This window comes from Telopea speciosissima, chromosome 11, assembly GCF_018873765.1.
Source record: "Telopea speciosissima isolate NSW1024214 ecotype Mountain lineage chromosome 11, Tspe_v1, whole genome shotgun sequence".
In the NCBI taxonomy this organism is placed as follows: domain Eukaryota; kingdom Viridiplantae; phylum Streptophyta; class Magnoliopsida; order Proteales; family Proteaceae; genus Telopea; species Telopea speciosissima.
This window is the reverse complement of record NC_057926.1, coordinates 37370930-37394443: the sequence shown is the minus strand read 5'-3', so window position 1 is coordinate 37394443 and position 23514 is coordinate 37370930. Positions and strand designations below refer to the sequence as shown.

At 38.2% G+C, this 23514-nt stretch overlaps 2 protein-coding genes and 1 long non-coding RNA gene across 3 annotated transcripts; 2 read left to right on the top strand and 1 right to left on the bottom strand.

Moving 5' to 3' along the window:
* Nucleotides 1–1337: 1337 nt before the first annotated feature.
* Nucleotides 1338–3286, bottom strand: LOC122645535 (pentatricopeptide repeat-containing protein At1g07590, mitochondrial-like). The gene is made up of 2 exons (XM_043838846.1): nt 2931–3286; nt 1338–2638 (listed from the first exon to the last, which is right to left on the bottom strand). Exons 1-2 carry the CDS (start codon nt 3276–3278, stop codon nt 1388–1390), a joined length of 1599 nt encoding a protein of 532 aa, XP_043694781.1. The 5' UTR covers nt 3279–3286; the 3' UTR covers nt 1338–1387.
* An 11852-nt stretch (nt 3287–15138) lies between these two features.
* LOC122645058 (kinesin-like protein KIN-10C) lies at nt 15139–19654 on the top strand. The gene is made up of 14 exons (XM_043838405.1): nt 15139–15362; nt 15482–15650; nt 15867–16260; nt 16378–16583; nt 16691–17001; nt 17103–17196; nt 18039–18129; nt 18414–18482; nt 18572–18876; nt 18972–19018; nt 19126–19147; nt 19229–19291; nt 19387–19425; nt 19509–19654. Exons 1-14 carry the CDS (start codon nt 15139–15141, stop codon nt 19551–19553), a joined length of 2079 nt encoding a protein of 692 aa, XP_043694340.1. The 3' UTR covers nt 19554–19654.
* LOC122645613 lies at nt 18410–18601 on the top strand. The gene is made up of 2 exons (XR_006330489.1): nt 18410–18482; nt 18572–18601. It is a non-coding gene; the product is annotated as an uncharacterized LOC122645613 (long non-coding RNA).
* Nucleotides 19655–23514: the final 3860 nt, after the last annotated feature.

Sequence of the window (23514 nt, the reverse complement as noted above, 5' to 3'; positions counted from 1 at the left end):
CGCGAGTTCGAGTCTCCCCGGTGCCATGGGTGCTCTGATACCACTGTTAGCATATTAGCATTCTATTAACCACAGAGGTTTAGGGATTACCTGAACCGAATGGAATCGCAGCGGAAGGGATGATAGAATGCGACTTGCAGTTGCGAGTAGATCACGATCACGAACAATCTCGAAAGGTTCCTTCACGAAGAAGAACTTTATACCACCAAACCCTAGGCAACGATGGAAACCCTAGGATAATACAGAACTTGAAAGAGAGGGAGAGAGACGGCTTCTCAAAGAGATATCAATTAATTGTGTTAGGGTTTAAGCCTAATACTTATTTATAGACAAAAACCCTGGGTGCCCCTCTCACTTGGTCGACTTCCACTAGAAGTCTAAACCGATCAGAGAAGGGGAGGGGTTGGTCACTTAAGTGACCGACCCCTCCAGAGCTCGGGTCTCGCGCGGCCAGCCCCTTGTCGGCGCACAAATTTGGCCCAGCCCATTAACATTTTACAATAAGTAATAGAGTAAAAGAAGTGGAATTAAAATCTTGAAGTGACTATGCAATTAAAACTCTAAAATCCTAATCAGACCAACCAACCAATAAGACTTTCAAACTCCAAATGCTACTTGGAGTTTAAACCCTATAAACTCAATTTTTAGGCCTTATAATTAAACTTGAAAAATTATCAACGTCACCCTCTGAGGTTTGTCAATATTTTAAGGCACCCACACAAAGTAGGGCACTTATTAGCGATTTCCTTGATTCTGAAAAAAAAATTACACACACCCCTTACCGTTAGTCAAGGACTGTTAAGGAGTGATGTCAGCAGGTTAAATTTTTCTTAAAAACACTTCTGCCCTTGTAATGACATAAAGTACCTATTCTACCCTTCCGATTAAAAGAACCAAATACCTCTCCTTCCTCAATCGAATACTTCAACTGAGGAGAACCATGTCTTCAAGCTCCACTTTCAACTGCAACTCCACCAATTCCATCCCTCCTTCCCAGAGACGTTAGTGGATTATCCTCTTCATGGCTGCCACCATCGTTGATGCTTCCACTGCTTGCAACTGGAGTAGGAGCAGGATCAACAACATGAGCTTCACCTACACCACCATTACTATGATTATGTAATAACCCCAAAACATTACAAATCTATAACTGTATTCCCTTAAAATTTTCCTTATTTCAATCAAATTTCTTTAATTTGAATAGGAAATAAAGGTTCCATTGTCATACTTGGTTAGAATTTTTGTTAGTTAGGTAACCATAATTACAAAAATTTGCTCTTTTCAAATTAGTTCCCTTTCTTTTAATGTAGTTTTATTTGCATCCAGACGAGCCTTTGAAAAAAACATCTCTTCCTCATTATAAATCCATAGAGTTTGTGAACTGAAATCAATTGCGAAACTGCTCCAAAAGTTTCAGGAGGCTGTAGGTCTCATCATCTGGCCTAGCCCCTCCTAGAATCATCTTTCGCAAAAGATCTGGATCATAAACCTTAGCCTTAACATGGGCCCTTATCAAGGTATTATACACAAAAGTATATCTGGTATACCTAGATTCCTTCAACTCCCCAAACAATTTCTTTACATTCTCTATATCACCCATGTCTGCAAAGATTTCAACTATTGAATGTGTGGTTTCCAGCCATGGGGCTGATCTCCTGACCTTGGTAGTGGTTGTTTGATCCATCCCTACTTCAAGAGTTTTCAAGGCTTCCTTCACTAACCCTGCTTTCAAGCAACCGAGTGCAAGATGTCGATAGGTTATTGCATTCGCATTGCACACACTGATCTCCATTTCTTTGAACAATTCCGATGCTTTATCAACAAGCCCATGTTTGCAATATACAGATATAATGGAGTTGTATTGCTCAGTGTACCTCAATTGTTTACTTGACTTCATTTCCAACCAAATTTCTTCAGATCGGTTTAGCCATCCGATTCTTCCAAATGCTTCAATGGAAAGCACAAAACTCTTGTTTCTAACATGGGGGAGTTGTTGTACAACACGCCATGTGCACTCAAGCTCCTTCTCCTTCCCCAAATAGCCATATAACATAAGTAAAACATCCAAGGTTGACCAATTATCCCCTGTTTTCACCTTCTCCACTGCTTCAACATAGGCCTCTGACACGGCATATAACCTTGCCACGACATGGGCTGTAGCCAAAATGCAGTATGTTATTTCATTAGGCTCGACTTGTGCTCGTTTCATATCATCAAACACCTTTGTCAACCCTTGAATGTTGTGCTGGTTAGCTTCAATTTTCAAGAGAATGTTATATGTGGAGACGTGAGGGACAACGCCATCAGCCTTCATTTGAGTGAGGATTCTCGGGATGGCTTTCCTGCGGCCAGGGGAGGAGTGGAGGATTATGAGGCGATTGAAGACATAGGGAGAGATGGGGTGTCCCAGTTCCCTCATCTTCTTCATGTATGCCAATGACAGCCTGATGGCGGCCTTTTCCAAGCAGGCCATGACAAGATTGTTGTAGAGCAACTCATTCTGAAACTGGGGAGGTACACGGGAGAAGAGACGCTCACCTTGCGATATCCCATGAAGCTTAATCGTGAACTCCAACAGATAAGAGTAATCGAGCTCCTTCAACTTGTAGGGTCTTTCCCTAATCACCCATTCCATTACCTGTCACAAAGTAGCAGAAATTCAACCTCAACTCTTTTTTATATGTGCCTCTTTCTTATTCACACACATTGATTTTAGTAAATCCAATGGGAAATAATGAGCACCCACCCAAAAGAAAATGTAACTTTTTGATGTAGTACTCTACGAACATTGCAGAGATTCAGTTGGTGGCGTCGTTGTTCTTGTAAGCATTTAAGCAAATGCATAGTGTGCTTTTAAGGAATTCCACATTAACATGCATCGTAAGAGGTACTAAGCAGAGCAAAAATTATAAAAAGAAGAGGAGAATCACCTCAAGGGCGCGTTTATTCATATTGAGTTTCCTCAGTCGATTAACGGTGTGGAAGATATCGCCTCTGTGAACGGGAAATCCATCGCCCATCCAGTTCTGAAAGGCAGACTGGACGGGTTGTCCTCTGGCGAGCTTCTCAATCTTCGAGGATAAGCAGTTTCTAAGCTCCTCCTCTCGAAGGTCTTGGATTTGGTTTCCCACCTCAGAGGAAACATCTGGATTTTGGGTGCAGAAGGTGAAAGAAGAAGAGATAATTTGGTGGAGCCGCGGAGTGAATCTGCTACGTATAATGGTTGTATAGATGCCGTGAAAGGCCCTCCTTTCGCACCACATAGCCACTGCATTCATTCTACCAATTTATCCACTAAAGAATCTCTCTTCCATATTGCGACTTGGCTTAAAGAGTTGAGCGAGCGCTCATACCGTCCGTTTGAATCTCTTAGCGGGGCTCTGTCTCTGTGCCACGAACTGATGAACTTTATGTTTGGGGTCGGGGAGTGTGGGCGCAGGGGCATGCATGGTTTGTGATCTCGGTATCGGCTGGATCGGATCGGATCGGGATCATCCAAACTCGGGCAAATATGACACTTTTATCTCTGTTTTCTTATAAAAAACATTAATTTTGTTACATTTTTATTCTTATCCGTACAGCTGGATCGGTATGAGCGGTCGCTCCTAGCAGTGCTTCTCTCACTTATGTGAGGATGGTGGCAAAGACAGACAGTGAGAAGTTGGAATGACCCTATCTCAGTTTATGATAGTTTGGTCAGGGAAACTCTACCAACCCAGAATGGTTTAGTTTGAGTTGAGTAATTTAGTGAACCAACTTTTTTGTATGCATGCAAAGTAGTGTATGTATGGAAGTCTAAGGTCTTCTTTGATATGTATTTTCGGAATAGATTTTGGATCTAGAATGCGTTGCAGAAGCAAGAAAATAAAGAAGAACCGGATTTCACAATGGATCTTGAACCCATAATGTATTCCAAGAATGCAACCCACGTAAATTAACACTATATGTATTGGGTTGACTATGTATTTTTTCATCTCTCAGAATTTGCCACATGGGCTTTAGCAACGAAACTAATTCCCCACTCATGTTCTGTGTAATTTGAATGGGTTCTAACATCTACTTTTTTTTTTTTACAGTTCTAGTTCTCAATAGATTCTAGGCACTCTTCCAATATCTAACATTCCAAACCTAAACATACAAAAATCTATACCTAAGAACATAAATAAATAAAGATATAACCTGAAAACCAATTAAAGAGGAAATCTCCTTTCCTAATGGAACACATAAATACGAAATTCCAAAATCCATATCACCAAATAAATATCCTAATAGGTTCCTAGTCAATCATTAAGTTCACAATTAGATTGATTCTTGAACCGTTGAGACTCTTGGACTAATACCAGCCTGCCCGAATTATTAATGGGATGAAGGTTTCGGTTTTCATTGGGTCACTTCTATGGAGTCTCAACTTGAGACTCTCAAGGGTTCTGGTCCCAAATTGACATATCCATATGTGGCAAAAATTGGAAGAAAGAAGAAGAAAAAAAAAAAAATACCAATTACATCATCCACCCGATTAGGTCAAATGCCAAAAATATATCTGGAGTCATACAAGTGTAATTACGAAGGGAAAACTTTCCCACGTTGTCAGAGTGCAATTTTCCTCTCACATGTTTTTTTTTTTTTTCTTTTATCATCTTCTAAATATGTGGGTTTTATGTGAATGTCACATTTTTCAAAAGAGTTATTAGTGTAGCTTGCAGATTCCTTTCCACACCGATAATGTGAGAAACCCTCTCCTATAGGCACACTTTTCAATCTCAATTGTGAAGTTTGAAGGCTATCGCAATTTTCATGAGCCAACCTATGTCCTGCTTTGAAGTTGGAAGACCATCATGTAAATAAGGCAGACCACTACAACTTTCATGATCTAAATTGTGAAGTTGGAAGGCCATCACAATTTCATATGAAGATACAACCATGTTTATTGCTGCATTGGGCAGTAAAAAAAAAAAACAAACACATGTATTTACCTTTTTTTTTTTTCTCCCCCTCCTTCCTTATTGTCCACTATAAATTGTTGATTGCTCTATAGATTGAGGATCATCTCGTGGATGCTTGGAACTCAGTTTCAGTTTGGATCTATGGCCTTATTTTTGAGATATAGGAGGAAGCTAATTAATGAAATATTTACAACTAACTCGGGTTGTTCTACGTTTGGTAAGATATAACCTCGATCTCCTCAGCCTCTACCGTACGAGGAGAGAGCAGGTCTCTTCTTATACACTCTTAGATGCCATGCATGTGTCATTTGAAAAAACTGGCAACTCTTTCTTCTGGTTTAGTTAGTGGTTGCTATTTTTTATTTTTTAAAATATGAAAATGAGACTCCATTTTCCCTATTTGGGAACATCTACTTCGGCGACGTTGCCATCTGCGGCTTAAATCCCTATTGCAGTGCCAATTTTGGTCTTCCGTACATGTTTCAGGGTCCTCAACTCCCGGGAGGTGGATCAGGGCTGAAAGGAAGGGTAGCGAGAGCAAGCAGGAAATGGAGCGATGTTGCAGAGGGTGGGTGGTGCATGTTTTACTGTTCTGGAAGGGGTGATGAAAGTTCTCTCTCGTTTCTGTGCAAGGGGTGGGGGCTTTCTCTTGTTTCTATGTACGGGTTGGGTGTTGCGAAGAGGAATGAGGAGATGAGGGTGGGCCAATGGTGTTTGGCGAAGAAGGAGAAGAAGGGGAGGTGGGTTGCGTGGGTCTGCGCCCAGACACATGTGACTGCTACATAGGGGCAGGGTGGTCATTACGCCCACCCCATGTGTTTGGGCTCAGGCTACACTATCGGCACAGAGAACATTCTCCCATAAAAAAAATAGCGCTCACGAACTCTTAATTGGTAGAAAGAGTTGCCCGTTTTTTGAAGGACACATGATTGCATCGAAGAAGAAGCGTACTAGAGAGACTGTTTTATTCTCCTAGGAGGAGCTGAGCCGGACTCCTTCGATTATAAATCTCATGGGTTGGGCTTATTAGAATAGTATACAGTAAATAAATCTTCTGGCCGATGGATGGAGTTATTGCATCCTCCTCCTCTCTTCCACATCTGTACAATACAATGTGTGTTGTAGAAGATTAATCAAGCTAATCATAGGTTAGGTTAGGTTAGCTATTTTATGAATTAATCATCAAAACAAAATGCCACATACTTTGATTGATGGGAAAATATCAGGGACATCCCCTGTAAGTATATGAATATCACGGACATCCTAAACTATGTTAAAATATCAATCTTCTCCCTGACATTAAGTACAGTTAGCAGCCAAAGTTGAAAATTTCATTTTCACCCGACCCGAAGTAGTTATTTAAATAAATAAAATAAAGTATAGAACCCCATCCTCCCATCTTCTTCAACTTTTCTTTCTATTTTCTGATATATACCAGAGAAGTTTGGTATCTTATCAAACATGCTTCAGAGCACGCTCAACAATCTACCGAGTTCGTTAGTTGCTGATCTCGTCTGAATCCAGATTTCAAGAAGTTTAAGAGTTGTGTTACTATATAATCAACCCCCAATTATCAGGGCCTTAAGCCTGAATCTGAGTTTAATTTCTGGTTCATTGTACAACCGGGTGCTCTGTTACTTCGGTCCCAGAGAATGTTGATGTGATCCGGAACTGAATAGTAAGACCCTTGCACCGGGAGCGACCGAATAGTATTCAGTTCAGGTTTGAGCCTAGCACAATTAACAAACACTCCGAGTCGAGCTCAGTCGGGCTAATCGGTGCGAACCTAGAATTAACACCCCTACTCCTAGCACTGCTTCTCTCACTTACGTGAGGGTGCATGGTGTCAAGGACAGACAGTGAGTGGTTGGAATGTCACTGTCTTAGTTTATGATAGTATGGTCAGGGTTGAACCAAAACCCAAAACTCTACCAACCCAGAATGGTTTGGGTTGAGTAATTTAGTGAACCAACCTTTTTGTATACATGCAAAGTAGTGTACATATGGAACTCTAAGGTAGTGTTTGATATGTATTTTCAAAATAGATTTTGGGTCAAGAACACATTGTAGAAGCAAGAAAATAAAAAAGAATTAAACCGAGTTTCACAATGAGTCTTAGACCCAGAATATATTTCAAAAATGCAACCCAAACATAGACTAAGTTTATTAACACTATATGTATTGGGCTGACTATGTATCGTTTCTATCTCTTAGAACTTAATTGCCACATGGGCTTTAGCAATGAATCTAATTCCACACCCATGCATGTTCTGTGTAATTTGAATGGGTTCTAATTAAATTCTACATTTTTTTTCAGGCCATTCGCTTTACTGTTCTGATTAGCTAATCGATCAGTTATTTCATATTAGGAACCAGTATCAATTATTAATGGGTGGGACAGTTCTAGGCACTCTTCCAATATCTAAAATTCCAAACCTAAACATACAAAAATCTATACCTAAGAACATAAATAAATAAAGATATAACCTAAATACCAATTAAAGAGGAAATCTCCTTTCCTAATTAATGGAACACATAAATACAAAATTCCAAAATCCATGTCACCAAATAAACACCCTAATTGGTTCCTAGTCATGACAGTCATTCAGTTCAAAATTGGATTGATTCTGGAACCGTTGAGACTCTTGGACCAATATATACCAGCCTGTCCGAATTATTAATGGGATGAAGGGTCCGGTTTTCATTGGGTCACTTCTATGCATGGAGTCTCAACTTGAGACTCTCAAGGGTTTTGATCCGAAATTGACACCCATATGTGGCAAAAATTGAAAGAAAAAACAAAAAAAAAAAAAAAACCAATTACATCATCCACGGATTAGGTTAATTTTTTTAAATTGGTTTCTTAAAAAAAGGGGAAAATTTTTGTTTTCCTTTTTTATCTCTTGGTTCCGAACCCAATAGTTTTGTTCTCGTGGGAAAGAAATCAAGAAAGTGACCAAAACCTTCCCAATTAAAGGACTCTCCTTAAATTTCCATAATGCATACTTTTTTATTTCATTTCTATGTTTCTGCAGAAGATGGATGAATTTTTTGAGGTTGAAGATACCATGGTGGTGCTTGCGACGATAAATGTAACTTGTATTCTTGGCATGGTGAGTTACATACAACCAGAGGTTTTCTTGATGGGTTCTTACTTAATGCATTCTATGATTTCATTTCTATGTTTCTACAGAAGTTGGATGAATTTATAATAACATACTAATTTCATTCACATGAGACATGCAAAACACTATCATTTATTTTTATCAAATAATGGAACTAGTCTGTATTATGTCTTGTTTTATATTTAATTAAAAAAATCAACACCACCACCCTCTTAAGTTAAGATAATTTACAACTATGTTCTTAAGATAGCATTCTCAAATGAACCTTTAAATTATCAATCAAAACTTTGGTAAAATAGTATATAAGACAAATGGTACCAGTCAAAATGAAAGACTGAAAAAATAAAGGTTTGACTCTTATGACCTTAAAGTCTTAAGAATTATATAATATACAGGGTTAGGGTGTGATTTGTTCCAGTTACAATGGTTCCTAATTGGTAGATCCGGAACTGGAGCAATAACTTATCGGTAGATCCCAAACCGGACCAATAAACTATTAGGTGGGTCGATTCTGGTTCCAATTCCTAGTGGGTCGGTTTCGATCTAATTCCCGATTCAAGTCCAAAATTGACACCCTTAAGGTAAAGCTGTCTTGGTGTCAAGCTCAGTGTAACCAACCACGGTTACACCTAGCAAGACCCATTAAAAAACAAGCCCACATCAGCAAAACTAGCAATCTATCTCGTAGAATCTGAGTTCGGTTCCTCTGCACGTACCAACAGGTGAACGTATATCTCAGAGTCAACCACTTGTCCTATGTTTGCCATTTACAAGGGGAGGAGGGGTTTTTATGGAAACAAAATTAAAATGTGATTGGCTCTGAGATGTACGTTCACCTGTTGGTACGTGCAGATGATCCATTCTTGTAGAATCTCTTGTGTTAGTTTTTCTCTTCCTTGTATTCAATTCTCTCATTTGCAACTTCGACGGGCTTTGCTGGTATGAAACAAAAGAAAATAAAGGAAGGGAGGTGAAGTCATCTACTTGAAATTTTTGTTGTTATTACTTAACATAACAGCTCGTAACCATGCGGTTTTTTGTAGGTGTGATTTTGATCTTAGACATACTATGTGTATTGTGGATATTCTAGTTGTTGAAGGTAGGCAAGTGGCCCATTGGTCCGAGCAGTTTCAACCAACACTCCCCGTATCTACTATTACCACTCTCCTTTTGTTGCCAGATTTCTATCATTTTATATTCACAGATGGTGCATGGTCTTCTTCTCATTATAGTGGTGGTCGTGGAGTGGTTCTACGGAATAGTGTTGGACGTTTCTTGGTAGCAAAAAGTATTGTTGGTTTTGGCTTCTCTCCTTCAGCTATGGAAGGGCTTTGTGTGATAGTCTCCTATTGGCTCACCACTTGGGTTTGCAACGCAGGGTTATCTTCTCCGATTATCAGGACTTAGTGGTGGTTTTACATTCTTCGTCTGGTACGGTTGATTGGGCCACATTGGATCTTGTAGGTGATAAAAAATTTCTTGTTTGCCAATTGTCTTCTGTTTTATTTCCTTAGCTATACATTCCCCGGAAGCTCAACTCTGAAGCTCATTATTTTGTTTTACGATCTCCAAATTTGTTCCTTTCTAATGTTTGGTGGTTATTCCCCCTTTTCTATCCCTGTTGTACTTCCAATTCTTCCCTGGAATTTTTTCTAGGGGAATTTTGATTAATAAATCATGGTAGTGTTGTGTAATTAGCATAAGACTCCTCCATCACTTTCATAAGTCCCATTTGATTGGACTTGGGAGGAGTGTTTTCACCCAACACAATTGGGGAGGGAGCAAGGTTTATAATATTGGATCGGTCGATTTTGGCCAGATCGGATTGGCATCGGCCGAGACTGATCCGATCCACCTATACGGACAAGGGTAAAAAGGTTTTAAAAAAATTAGAATTTTTTTACAAAAAACAGGGGTAAAATTGTCATATTTGACGATGATCCCAATCTAATCAAACCGATCCAATGATCCGATCTCGATACCAAGATTTTTTTTTTATACAAATCCCGATACCGAGATTAGGAACCATGCCGTGGGAGTTTATGTTGACAAAAATCTAGAAAACTTTCGCTATATAAACTGGCTTCAAAATATTTCTAAGTGTGGAGCAAGGCCCAATAGAAAAAGGCCACATCAGCAAAACCAACAATCTCTCTCCTAGAATCTCCCCTCTTACTTTCCTCGGACGCAGTTTTCTCATTTGCAATTAGGTTTTTAGTAATCATCTCGGCTGATACCGATCAGGGTCGGCCCGTATTGATTTGCATCGAGCAATTTTACTCCTAAATATCAATAAAATTTTATTTTATTTATATTTTTACCCTTGGTTAGTACTTGTGGATCGGTATCGATCTTCACCGAAACCGATATGAATTTGCTAATATGGCCCATTTGATACTGATTCCAGGAACCATATTTGTGATTCCAATGACCTTTGTTGGTAAGGGGAAAAAAGGAAGGAAAGTGAAATTTATCATAAATAAATAAGAATAAAAATAAATAAAAAAAGAAGTTCCCTACATGGGAGGGACGTAGGGGCCACGCCCATGCACAGTGGGAGGCGGAATGGCTGTCATGCCCCCATGTATGGCGGAAATTCTGCCACCCAATGTGCCACCACAGGCGCTCTCATTGGTAGGCGCGTGCGGTGTAGTCCCTACGTCCCACACAGGGAGCAGTGCCCAAAAAAAAGTGAAAAGTGGTATCCATGGTTTTAGTACACGGTATCAGAATGGGTATTGGCAACCAGCAAAACCGATATGATACCGATATGGTACGGCCTGGATCGGACAAAATTACTCCTGAATGTCCTTAAAAAGAGTTTTCTGACCATTTTACCCATTGTTCGTACCGTACTATCGATACGATATCGACACGGTATCAATATCAATGAATAGCAAAACTAATACGTATCGCCCGATACAATACCAACACTTAGAATCATGATGGTATCATCAGAGTTGAAATTTTTATAATCATTACCTAACATATTATAGGCGCTCATTTTCCCTTCACTCACCAAATGAAAGAGGAATCCTCTCATCACTTATATATCTCCCATTTTATTGGAAAATGAGAAGTGTTTTCAACGGTACACAATAGGGGATAGGGGACAGAATAAAAATCCTCTACTGTGCCGCAGCCCGATGGATGGTAGAAGATCTTGGTCCTAGGGGATGGAAGTTTATGATGACAAAGAAAACTAATCACAAAATCAAATCACTAATGATGATAACTAATTTCAAAAAATTCCAACTAGTATTGCCGTTAATTCATGTACTTTACTTTGCAATCAATGTTACACGTATCATCATCATATAAGCCGTATTGATATTGTAACGTCCCAAGAAGATGGCATAGAACCGATCTGTCTGGGATATCGTTGAGGTGTTTCCACTAAGAGATAGCTTAGTACCGAGGGGTTTGAAAGATCGGTGAGAGGGTGCAAACTTAATCCCACATTCGTTAAGGAGGGAGATCTTAAGCTATTGATAAAGAGTAGTCTCCTCTACTTGATATGATGAGTTTTAAAACCGTGAGAGACCCATTAACCAAAACAGACAATATCATGCCAAGGAAGGGACTAGGTCTTACATGTATTGTTGGAGCCCAATACTAATACAGTTAAAAAGTGTCATTTTGATTTGGAATTGGATTAATATAGACGTATGGATATCGATGTTGATATTAATATCAGCGGTGATTGACACGGTACCTGATACCATGTGTTATGTTCTTGTTTGCGACATGTATTACCAACTTACTAGTCACAATTACAATTAGGGTATCAAACGGTCAGTTCAGCCCAATTTCAATCGGGCTGAATCAGTGAGACCAAAACCAAACTATTAAGGAACTTTGGTTTTCGATTGATTTTGGTTCGGTCTAGTATGATTTCATTTTATTTTGATTTTTCAGTATCGGGTTAATACCAGTTTAGATTGGTTTATTTTTGGGCTAGAACCACAATGAAATCTTACATTCATGACCTGTAGTGAGGAAAGATTAGATAAAAACACTTTAGATCATATTTCCTAGAGTCAAACAAATAAACAACTAGGAATAGAAAAATTGATTCGATGTGTTCATGTTGTAATCGGAACAAAGAAGAATAATTGTAAGGGGAATATATATAACTAATATTGAAATCAATGGATAAATAGTGTTTATAGCAAAATCATTGTTACAAATCAAATTATTGTTTATCATTGTAAAGGGAAGATAGTTAATATTAAAATCATTGGATAACTAATTGGTGAGAAAATAACTAATATTAAGATCATAAAATAAACCTCACTATCAAATCCATTTAACTGTCCAACTAATTTTGTATAGTGAACAAGAAGATCAATGGAAGCATTGTTACAAATTAATTTCCTTTTTCATAACCTCATACTCATTGATTTGTAACAATTTCACTTACAACCACAAATCTTCTCACTAATATTGAAATCAATGGATAATCAATTCTATTCATAACCTCATACTTAATGATTTTTTTATCTGTATCTTTCGCTTCAATTTCGTTCTAGATATCGATCGGTTTGGTGTGATATGGTTTTCAACCGGTCCCATCATATTCCAGTCCAAAACTAGTCCGATGACATTTGTTCAGTTTGGTTAGGATTTGGTATATGTATCTCTATATAAATTTGTTTTTTACTTCCTTTTTCTCCTTATGTCTATTGGGCAACAATATTGGAAATAGAACTACAAAAAACTGGAACCAACCCAACCAATTGCATATTGTTTAGGTTCTAGATCTATTGCTAAATTATTTGTCTGGTTCTGGATCTATCGATTAAGTTATTGGTCAACGATTCCATAACCAATAGACCAACTAGGAACTGTTGGAACCGAAACCAATGTGACTGAAATAAATCTACATCCTAACCCTATATATTTTGGTAAGTAGTTTTTAGTCCGAAAGTGTGGCCTATGCCATCACTACCATGTGTCCATCTCTCTCCTCCTCAAAACAAGTAGACATGAGTGTTTTTTCACATGGGGAAGAGAGAGATAGACTCATGGGAGTGTTGGTGTATGCCACACTCTTGGACAAAGTTTTTTTTCCCACACTATATAATTCTTAAGACTGAAGGTCATGAGAGCTACAGTCAAGTTTTTTATTTTTTTTGTTTTCCAATTTTGACTAGTACCTCTAGTCTCATATACTATTTTTCCAAAGATTCGACTGTAAATATAAAGGTCCATTTGAGATTTCAAACTTAAGAACGTACATTAAAATAATCCAAATTTATGAGGGTGATGGTGTTACTACTTATTAATTGAATATAAAATAAAAGGTACTATGGACTAGTTATGTGATTTGGAAGAAAAAAAAATGATGGTAGATTGCATATATTAGTGTCTTATTTTTTACTCAAAAAATTAGTTATTTATTATAATATTACTGAATATATGTAATATGTGTTGGGGACTTCTTTTTTTTTAATTTTGGACTGCTTGGAACTGATTAGGAACCAAAACCAGCTCACCCATTAGTTAATGGTCTTGAATCTTAGGTTTGAAACCAATTAACTTACTGGTCTGATTCTAATCCTGACCCCTTAGGGTCGGAATCGTTAAGGAACTAGACCAATAACACATAACCAGACCAATTGACACCCTTAATTACGTGTCATATTTCTATAGTTAGACGGAGATCGAATGATGAGAAATTGGTCCAATCGCATGGAATTTCATTTTTTTTTTTTTTTGAAAAACAAGGTTTTTCGGCCAATTACGTGAAGCCCCATGAAACCTGACGGTGTTAGTCTGTTGTTAGTGGTTGAATGAAAAAGTCCATTATACCCTTATGAGTTATTCAATTGAAACTTGTGAAATTAAAATGACCAACTTACTCTTTAAATGTTTTAACCTGAAAAAACGAAATAGGTTGTCTTCAACCTCTTGACAAAATGCAACCAGTGCGAGAGACGTCAAGTGCGTTCCATTAGGCCCTTACTATAGGGTCTCAAATCTCTTGAGATTTTCACCTAAAAAAAAAAAAAAATCTCTTGAGATTCTAGAGACAAACTTGCAACATCCAACTCCATGGAATTCCCAAACCATAGCGGAAGAGAAAGGACCGGATTTGGTCTAGGGTTTTGTAGATAGGATTGCCCAAAGCTAGTGATTAAAATCCCCAAGTGCAACAGTGACAGAAAGCGTGATTTTCTACGAATTTAAAAATTCCGTATACATATCTATTCCAATAGTTGAAGAAAAAAAAAATTAATTGGTGTTTTCATTTTGGTTTCTCTAGTCGTGCTCTTCCAATCCCTCTTTCTCCTGGAAAAAAACTAGAAAAACAAGTAAGTATGGTTTGGGGTTTTTTGTTGAACAGCGGTAAGATGTTCTTGAGTTGTTTGCTTCGTTTTTCTCCCGCATTTACAAATTGCCACAATAGCAGCAAATGGAGTGGAGGTTTGTTCAACAATGAACGAGAAGGCATCTTCCCTTCTATAATGGTCAAAGAGTAAAAAAACCAATTCACTAAACTAAAAAGGTAGTTTAGACATTTAGGATTTTTTAATCCATGACATCATCATGAAACGGTGACTAACTAACAGACAGACAATTTTTACCAAAAAAAAAAGTAACAGACAAGAATTAGCTGTAAGACATCTTAAAATGCAGGGGCCTTTAAATAATACGTTCAAACTTTGAAGGTGGAGTAATCGAGCGATGGTATAGGGGGTGTACAAGTAATTTATTCTAATTTTATTGAATAAAAGGGTAAGAAATTCCTGGTGCGAAGAATAGCAAGATCTACAATGAACTCCAGCAGACAGAAGAGAAACAAATAATCGTGATAGTGCGCATGTCACAAGCCTATCTGATACCTGACTTATAAAATCCGAACCGGATTAGTGGCTTTTCCCTCCCAACGTACTAACGGTCAAAAACTCAAAATTCACAAAAGCTTTTCTACCGTTTCTATTTCTTTGTTCACGAGGGTGAAGACTCATTCTCTCAAGTTTGTCTTCTTCGGAGTTGAAAGGGGTTGGTAACTCTGCAATTCGAAATTCTCTCTCTTTCAACTTTCAAGTTTGTTTCATCGTTCGATGGAAATCCATACAGAACTCACCGACGCCGGCACAATGGCCAGATCTCCGGCTTCCCAGAAACCCTTGCCGTCTAAAGTCAGGGTAATAGCAAGGTTACGCCCATTTCTCCCCTCTGAAATCGCTGCCAGAGGTGGAAATTCAGCCCCATGCATCTCCGCTCTCGATCCAGATTGTGGGTCTGGCGAAGAAGTTGTCGTTCATCTCAAAGATCACGAGTCCAGGTGAGAAGAATTTCTTTTCATTTATCCCATCCTGTATAGATTGTGCTTTTGATCGAATCACTGATTTTGAGAATACTGAATCGAGGGTTTTGCTGGTATTCTCTTTCTTCCCATTGCAGCCGGAAGGAATGTTATAAGTTAGATTCGTTCTTCAGTCAAGAGAACGACAATGTGACTCAGATCTTCCACAAAGAAGTCAGCCCTTTGATCAATGGGATTTTTGGTGGCTTCAATTCTACTATTTTTGCTTATGGCGCAACTGGGAGCGGAAAGACTTACACGATGCAGGTATTATCCAGGCTTCTTCTCCTTCTTCTGGACCTCTTCCACTCATCTAGTTTCTTAACCATATTTGGTGGTACGGTCCATGATCTGAATAAACCCACCCTCAGGTTCTTGACCACTCACCTATTCATGTTGTCTGGCTTCTTGTAATTCTTATTTACTGTAAATTTAATTTTAATCGAGGTCTAAATGGTAAGGTTAATGAACCTGCGATTGCAGGGATCTGAAGAGCTACCGGGTCTCATGCCTCTGGCCATGTCAACAGTTCTCTCTATGTGCAAGAATACTGGAAGTTCAGTAGAAATTTCTTACTACGAAATATACATGGACAGGTGTTTTGATCTTTTCGAACCCAAAGCCAAAGAGATTTCTCTGTTGGAGGACAAGGATGGGCAAGTTCAACTCAGGGGACTTTCCAGGGTACCTGTAAGCTCAATGTTTGAGTTCCATCAAATTTTTGCTTCTGGAATCCAAAGCCGCAAAGTTGCGCACACAAGTCTTAATGACATCTCAAGTAGAAGCCATGGAGTGCTTGTGATTTTTATTTCTTCAGCTTCAGAGGATGGTTCTAAGGCTCTTGTTAGAGGGAAGCTGAACCTCATAGATTTGGCAGGTTGGTTATCTACCTTGGAATCTTGTTATTGTGGTATAATGGATTCTTCAAATTTACTCTCTTTCTTTTCTTTTCCCTTTTTTCTTCTTCACATTATCTATAACTTTATTCAACCAGGAAATGAAGACAATAGGAGGACCTACAATGAGGGAATTCGTCTACAAGAGAGCGCAAAAATCAACCAGTCCCTTTTTGCCTTGTCTAATGTCATCTACGCTCTCAACAACAATAAAGCCAGAGTACCATATCGCGAAAGCAAACTGACCCGGATATTGCAGGACTCTCTTGGAGGGATGAGTAGTTGTTTGATGGTTGTTTGTCTGGTAAGGAATTTGGGATGCTTTCTTCCATGGCTTCTTATTCATTCTGCTGCATTAAACACTTTTGAAACTTGATGGGTACTCCTTTTTTTCTTTATTTTAAATTATAGAATCCAGGAGAGTACCAGGAATCAGTTCACACTATTAGCTTAGCAGCTCGATCGCGTCAGATTTCAAATTATTTTTCTTCAGATAAAAAACAAGATACTCCAAAGGAGAAAGTTGACATGGAAGCAAAGCTACAGGCTTGGCTAGAATCAAAAGGAAAGACAAAGAGTGTACAAAGAACAGTGGCACCTTGTTCTCCATTTTCAATCAAAACTCCCAGTTATATGAGTTCTTTTAAGAGAACCAAGCTGCATCAAACTCCTTCAAAAGGAAAGGCTACTGGCATTCAAAGAGAATCAGCTTCCAAAGAGAGGTAAGGCCCAACTACATGGAGTCTCTGAGAAAAGCAACCAACATTGTACTTCAAGTTTACTTAGTGTTTTATGTTTCCTTTTTATTTTTTATGTTTCACAGAAACCTATGCAATTCTGGAGCTCTAGTTGCACCTTCAATGGAGGTAGTGCAAGCAATGGAAAATCATCAATTAACAGATTTAATTAAAGAAGCAGTAAGTATTTTGGCATTTAAATTAAAGGAATAAATGGGCACCATCTATTCACATTATCTTTCAAATTGACAAGTCTGTGAAAGATGAATAACAAGCTGAGAAAGCAGTCATTAGTAGATTTCCGTTGTGATAGCCCAAACCCTGGGGCCTCAAAGCAACCAATTGCAAACAAATGGGGAACCTGCCTACTGCAAATATTTTTCTATATCTAACAAACAGAAAAACAAGTTTTCTCCCTGTACCCCTGTTTTCATTTAGGGAACATATCATCTTGGAAATCATTGTCCGTGTATTGTCAACCTCCATTTCTTAATTCATGAGATTTATTGCTCAAAATGTTCAAAGCCTATTTGAAGCCTGTTTCAATTATCATGAAAGTCGAAGCAGAAGCACATATAGTGAAGGCTTAGGGATATGGAAACCACCATTAAATAAATTCCATATGACTGTAGCTTTTCTCTTCTTGGCCATCATATTATCTTTCATGACGACCATTTTCTGTACATGGGCAACTCCATTGATGCCAATAGACAGATTTGCTCTGCTGATTTTTTACTTGTTGAAATAGTTGGAGCTTTGGATCTTCTTGTAGTTGACTGGATTATTATCTCTGCAGACCATTTGCTTTCATAAAGTAAATGGTTATAAGGACCATTGAGGTACCATAGGAGATGATGAATCAAGTATTACTAAAGATAAGAGATGTAATGACTGCATCAATATTGCACTGTCTGTTGATGCTCAGATATACACATCCATTGCGGGTTTTCCTCAATGTAAATGTGGATGAATAAACACATGCACAGCACCATTTTCCTCCTTGACAGAAGTTCTTGTTGCAGGACATGGGCCTTAAGACAACGGAGGAATGCTTAGAAGGCAGTGATGCTACAAGAAGCATGCTCAGTGTTCTAGAATCAGTAACTTTACCTGGTACTTTCCTTTTCCATAGAATCTACTGACCATCATGTTTTAGAAATTTCAAGACAATCATTGTAATCTATTAAACTTGTTGGGTAAGTTGCTATAGAAAATTTGAGGGAATAAAATGAAAGTTATTTAACTTGTACATTTCTACTAGGCATATCAAGCAGATGAACTGGGTTTGAATTGGACGGTCCCCCCATCCCCAACCACCCCAAGTAAAGAAAAATGAAAATAAAAGAAAATCCTGGAGTTGTAATTTTAATGTTATGTTCTGTTTAACTCTTGTGCAGGTGAGACTTCAGACAAAGTAAAGAAGACAACCATGCCATCTTTCAACACTGTGGGATCATCACCAAATCGTGAGTGTGATTAGAACAATTTTTTTCACATTTCTTTGGAAATATATAGTAATCAAGTGGATACATAACTTCATCATCTTTTATTGCAGGTAAACCTTTGGGCAAGGATGATAACATAAGTGCAACCATCCCATCTACCAACTCTCTAGGATCGCCACCAACTAATGATAGGATCAGAGAACTACAAAATTCTATAAGAAAAATTCTTTCTCCCATCAACCCCAATATAAACACTAAAACCCTTGAAGACCTCTCATCCAAAGACAGAGTATGTTTAGTTTTCTTTGAGCCCACGACTCCTAAAACACCTTATCCTATAACCTATGATAGCAATGGAGTTCAAATAACTGGCACTCCACTTGATAAGTTCAATGCACGGAGTTCCAATTTGAAGGTTGGTACAAGCATTGGCATCAGAAATCTTCTCTCAAGTCATTTCAATTTTGGTTCTAACACTTATTTTATCATTTTGTTGATTTGGACTTACAGAGTTCCCTTGTTCAAGAGTACCTTGCATTCTTGAACTCTGCCAGAAGGTAGTTTCTGTTTCTCTATCTTAGTAAGTTCATTTTCTGTTAATGTGGAACACTTAATATTGTACATTTTCGTCGCTGATGTTGTTTACTTTATTCTTGGATTACAGAGAAGAACTATTGGAGCTAAAGGTATATTCCAGTAGATAAAATTGTAAGAAAAGAAACCATACTTCATGTTCCTGATGGTTTTTATCTTTCTTCAACATCCAGGGGATTGGACAGAAAAGAGCAGATTATATAATCCAGATCAGAGAAACAAGCCCTTTTCAATCGGTAAGAAATATTTGAAACCTGTGAATTTAGAGTCCAACAAATTTCTTGGTTTTAACCCTCAGAACCACTAAAAAGAATAGCTTGGGTTTTTGCAGTTGTGCGACTTGGAGAAGATGGGCCTTTCATCCAAGCAGGTAAGAACACTTCTCAGTTTTCCTCGCAAACTTTCAGTTCGATACTTAATAAAAATCAATAACTACTTGAAACTTTCCCACAGGCCCATGATATCTTTAGGAGAGCAGCAAGAGGAATCTTTAACTAACCAGAGAATTTGCTCAGAAACTAGAGAAGGAAGAGAGAGATAAAGATAGAGATGTGTGTTTCCATGGGCTGTCATGGATTTGATTTGGTGTCAAAGTCTCCCTGAGGAGAGGGAGAAAAAGGGTATGGGGGGGGGGGGGGGGGAGGAGGTTTGAGGTATCAACTATGTTGTTTCATATTGGGGATACTAAGTAGAGTTGCACTTGTAATGTTTTCAAAGTATTCCAAGGTAGGAATAGCAATCTTCTTTGTAATCCAGGGTGTTGTAATGTATAGACAGATAACATATCTCCATTTTTTCTTACATGCAGCAGTTATAGACATTCCAATTCCTAGTGCTTGTGAACTAACATGTTATTGAACATATATGCACTTGAGTCATCATTGTCAAATTAAGAGAGGCCAATTAAAGCAATCTCTCTTCTATACTAGTTCAATGAGAGTAGTAGAACTAACCTACTTAGTTATTGCATATATTATGGAAACAACAAAACTGCAATCTACAGTATCATTATTATATGGTGATGAATGATGGATAGTTGTATCCTTCCACACATCATCCTTATCAACTGGCATTGTGAACAGAACCAGTTTTCTTTCCCAGCTGTGGTCAATGATATATGACTTGGCAGCTCAAAGTTATCCATATTTCTTCAGCTTGTCCACTTTCCACGTGGTTCAGTATTTCAAAGCCTTGTGTATGTTGAAAAATGAATAATATTTTGAGGGATTTGGGGAGGTTGGGGGGCGGGAGGGGGGGCTTGTACCAAAGAAAATATTAAAAAAAAAGGTTTGAGTGGATCAAGTGTTGCCGTACAGCACAGATTCATTCTCCTATAATACAAAAAAGAATGGGCAAAGTTATCGGATTTTTATCCGCTGTTGTAACTGCAGCACTGCTGTACTCATCGTGCGGCGCTGCAGGTGTATCATGTGGGGCCCACTGTGTACACATAAGCACCTGCAACGCCGCACGATGAGTACAGCAGCGCTGCAGTTACAACAGCGGATAATGAGGGAGGGAGGGAGATTGGAAGAGGTGCGAGAGAGAACTGTCGGTTTGTACCCAAACACTTCATGCACTAATGAACTCACTTGATTGTGAAGACTCAATACTGAACATTAGTGGATTTAGATATCTACCCAATCTTTTATGGTGGAATAGTTTAGGGGTAAATCGAATTTGGATCGTCTACTGCTGAGCTGCCCGGCAGGACTGTGCTGCCTTGACACGGGGCTACGCGCAATCTCTGCCTTACCCCTGCCCAAAATGCCTTGCCCGAGTGGGGGCAAGGCGGTAACTGCACGTAGCCCCGTGTCTAGGCAGCACGGTCCTGCTGGGCAGCTCGGTAGTAGACGATCCAAATCCAGATCCGGGGTAAATCTGTCTGAAAATTATTTTTTAACTGAAATTGGAATTGAGGGCAAAATCTTGTGTTCGGCTCGATATCAATATGATTGATCTGTATCGGTTTTGATAATGATTCTTGTCATGTTGTGAGATGGCGAACCGGCCAATGTCTTGTCCCTTATTTCTTTGTGACCATAATGAGAGAAAAAAAGAGTTCTACCAAAAAAAAGAAAGTTGAGAGAAAAAAGAGAATGGTTGAACCACAAAGTGTTAGGGGTACTAACATCATATTTTAAATATGGGCAATGCGCGAAAATGTGCACATAGCACAAAAAATATATACACCTATAGAATTGTGTATAACATACGAAAATGTATATGCAACAATAACAAACGAAGAATGTAAAACAAGTACATACACAAGAGATTTATCGTAATTTGACAATACTATTTACGTCCACGGAGTGATACCAAACTTCTATTAAGATGATCAATAGAATAATAAAATCCTTGTAATTTGATTCCTAAACCCAAGCCCCATTGTACACCTTTCTCTCATTTTCCTCCTCACATTTTGGTTTTCACTTTCTTCTTGGGTAGATAGCTCTCTCTTTTAGTAGGATTCATCTTCCATCCTTGAAAGACTTCATCCCTTGGAAGAAACACTTTCTTGAAGAATTCATCTCCTCCATTCTCTTGAAGACTCCACTCTTGACGACTCTATTTCGCTTAAAGATTTCAACAAGCTTGGAAGACTCTTACCTCTTCCACTCTTCTGTACTTTAGTATTTCTCTACCTCCCCATTAGAAGACCCTAATAAATAACCCATTAGACCGTTGATTAAACCCATCAATCAATTTAGATAAAAGACACAAAACCCAACACGTACAAAGAGGGTGCTTTATGAGAGATGTAGCACAAGAAGCACTATTTGGTGCAAAATATTGTACAGATATTAGTATACATGGAATGGTGCACGTGCAGAGAATAGTGCATATAGAATGGTACATACTCAGAGAGGTGGTGTTCTTTGTTGACTTTAGTTAGTGGCTAGAGTTGTACAGCTTGCAGTTCTTCCTATGTTTGTCTGATCCGTGTTCTGTATTGAGTTGAGAGAATTTTACATTGTGAATCAACCTTATAAAGAAGTGAGAATTATTTTGGGGAGAAAGTTCTCTCTTCGGGAGTGTGGCCTATGCCAGCACTCCTATGAGTCTATCTCACTCCTCCTCATTTGAAAAGACATTTTTGCCCCCATGTTTTGAGGAGGAGAGAGATAAACACATGGGAGTGCTGGCGTAGGCCATACTCCCGGGCAGAAAACTACTTCCCTGTTACCTAAGAAGGATTATTATTGTTCTTCATCTCTATAGCCTCTACCATTGTCTAGAGAAGATATGTATTCTTATTATTAATTGATGGAAAGTAGTACGTTTTCCATCCGAGAGTGTAGCCTATGCAATTACGTACTCACATGTCTCTATCTCTCTCCTCATCAAAACAAAAAGGCAAAAGTATCTTTTCATATGGGGAGGAAAGAGATAGACTCATGTGAGTGCTGGCGTAGACCACACTCCCGGACAGAGAACTTTCTCCCTTAATTATAACAGAGATTTCGTTAGGTTAGAGTCAGTGGATCCCCACATCTGCAGGTGGTCCTTCTAATCCAATGATTGGGATGCGGACGATCCTCAGGCTAGCATTTTCCCTTTAGGCATATCTCTTTTAAACAAACTACTAAGAAGCCTACTTGAACAGCTTTGTAGGTTTTTTGACCTTTGGACATAAGGAATTCTTACATATTATCATTATATATTCCTGGCTTGGGTGATGGTATTCTATCCATATGACTGATATGAGTGATGATGACTCTAAACCTGCTACTTAACAACTTTTAATAAAGCACTTACAAAGTTGTTTAAGAGACTTAATTGGTACCACACAATATTTTAGTAAGACTAGAACATCAAGTTGTAGAATTTAAAATCGAAAAAAATAAAAATAAAAACAGTAATAGAGTATAGAATGGAAAAATAAAAACTTTATGACACTCTCACAAAGCATTCATGACTTATTTGGAGATTAGTCGATGGGTGCAGTACTTAGCTATGTCTCTGATTTTAAATAAATGATGTATTGATCTTGATACGATCGATATCACCAGGGAATGATACTATAAACTACATTTCATACTCTTATTCTGATCATGCATGTGAGCCTTATATGGGTGATATCATTTCCCAACCCCTCATTGGTTGTAGTGTGTAAATTCTTTCTTACATTGCTCCTATATAAAGGGAGTGTATGAGTTTTTTTTTTTTTTTTTTCCGGTATAATGGGAGTGTATGAGTGACACCTCTATGGTTCTATAGTTGTGTTTAGAACTTGACGTCTCCTTTTCATTGCCTCGTGTCTTATTTTCAAAAGTTATTTAATATAGTATTTAATGCAAATGTAAACAAAAAAAGTTATCAATATACTGAATGTCTTTGTTTTTTTTGGGTAAACAACTGAAAGTCATTTTAATTTCTGCAATATTTAATGTGCTTTTTATGTGAAATGACAATATAAAAATGTGTTAAATTACCAGGGCAAAAAAAGTAAAGTTAC

Excerpts from the sequence above, each read along its gene's own strand:
- LOC122645535 (XM_043838846.1), bottom strand. The coding sequence starts at position 3,278 with ATGAATGCAGTGGCTATGTGGTGCGAAAGGAGGGCCTTTCACGGCATC. Across the intron at positions 2,639-2,930 it reads TGAATAAACGCGCCCTTGAG|GTAATGGAATGGGTGATTAG; the intron begins GTGATTCTCCTC and ends ACTTTGTGACAG.
- LOC122645058 (XM_043838405.1), top strand. The coding sequence starts at position 15,139 with ATGGAAATCCATACAGAACTCACCGACGCCGGCACAATGGCCAGATCT. Across the intron at positions 17,002-17,102 it reads GAATCAGCTTCCAAAGAGAG|AAACCTATGCAATTCTGGAG; the intron begins GTAAGGCCCAAC and ends TATGTTTCACAG. Across the intron at positions 18,483-18,571 it reads TGTGGGATCATCACCAAATC|GTAAACCTTTGGGCAAGGAT; the intron begins GTGAGTGTGATT and ends CTTTTATTGCAG.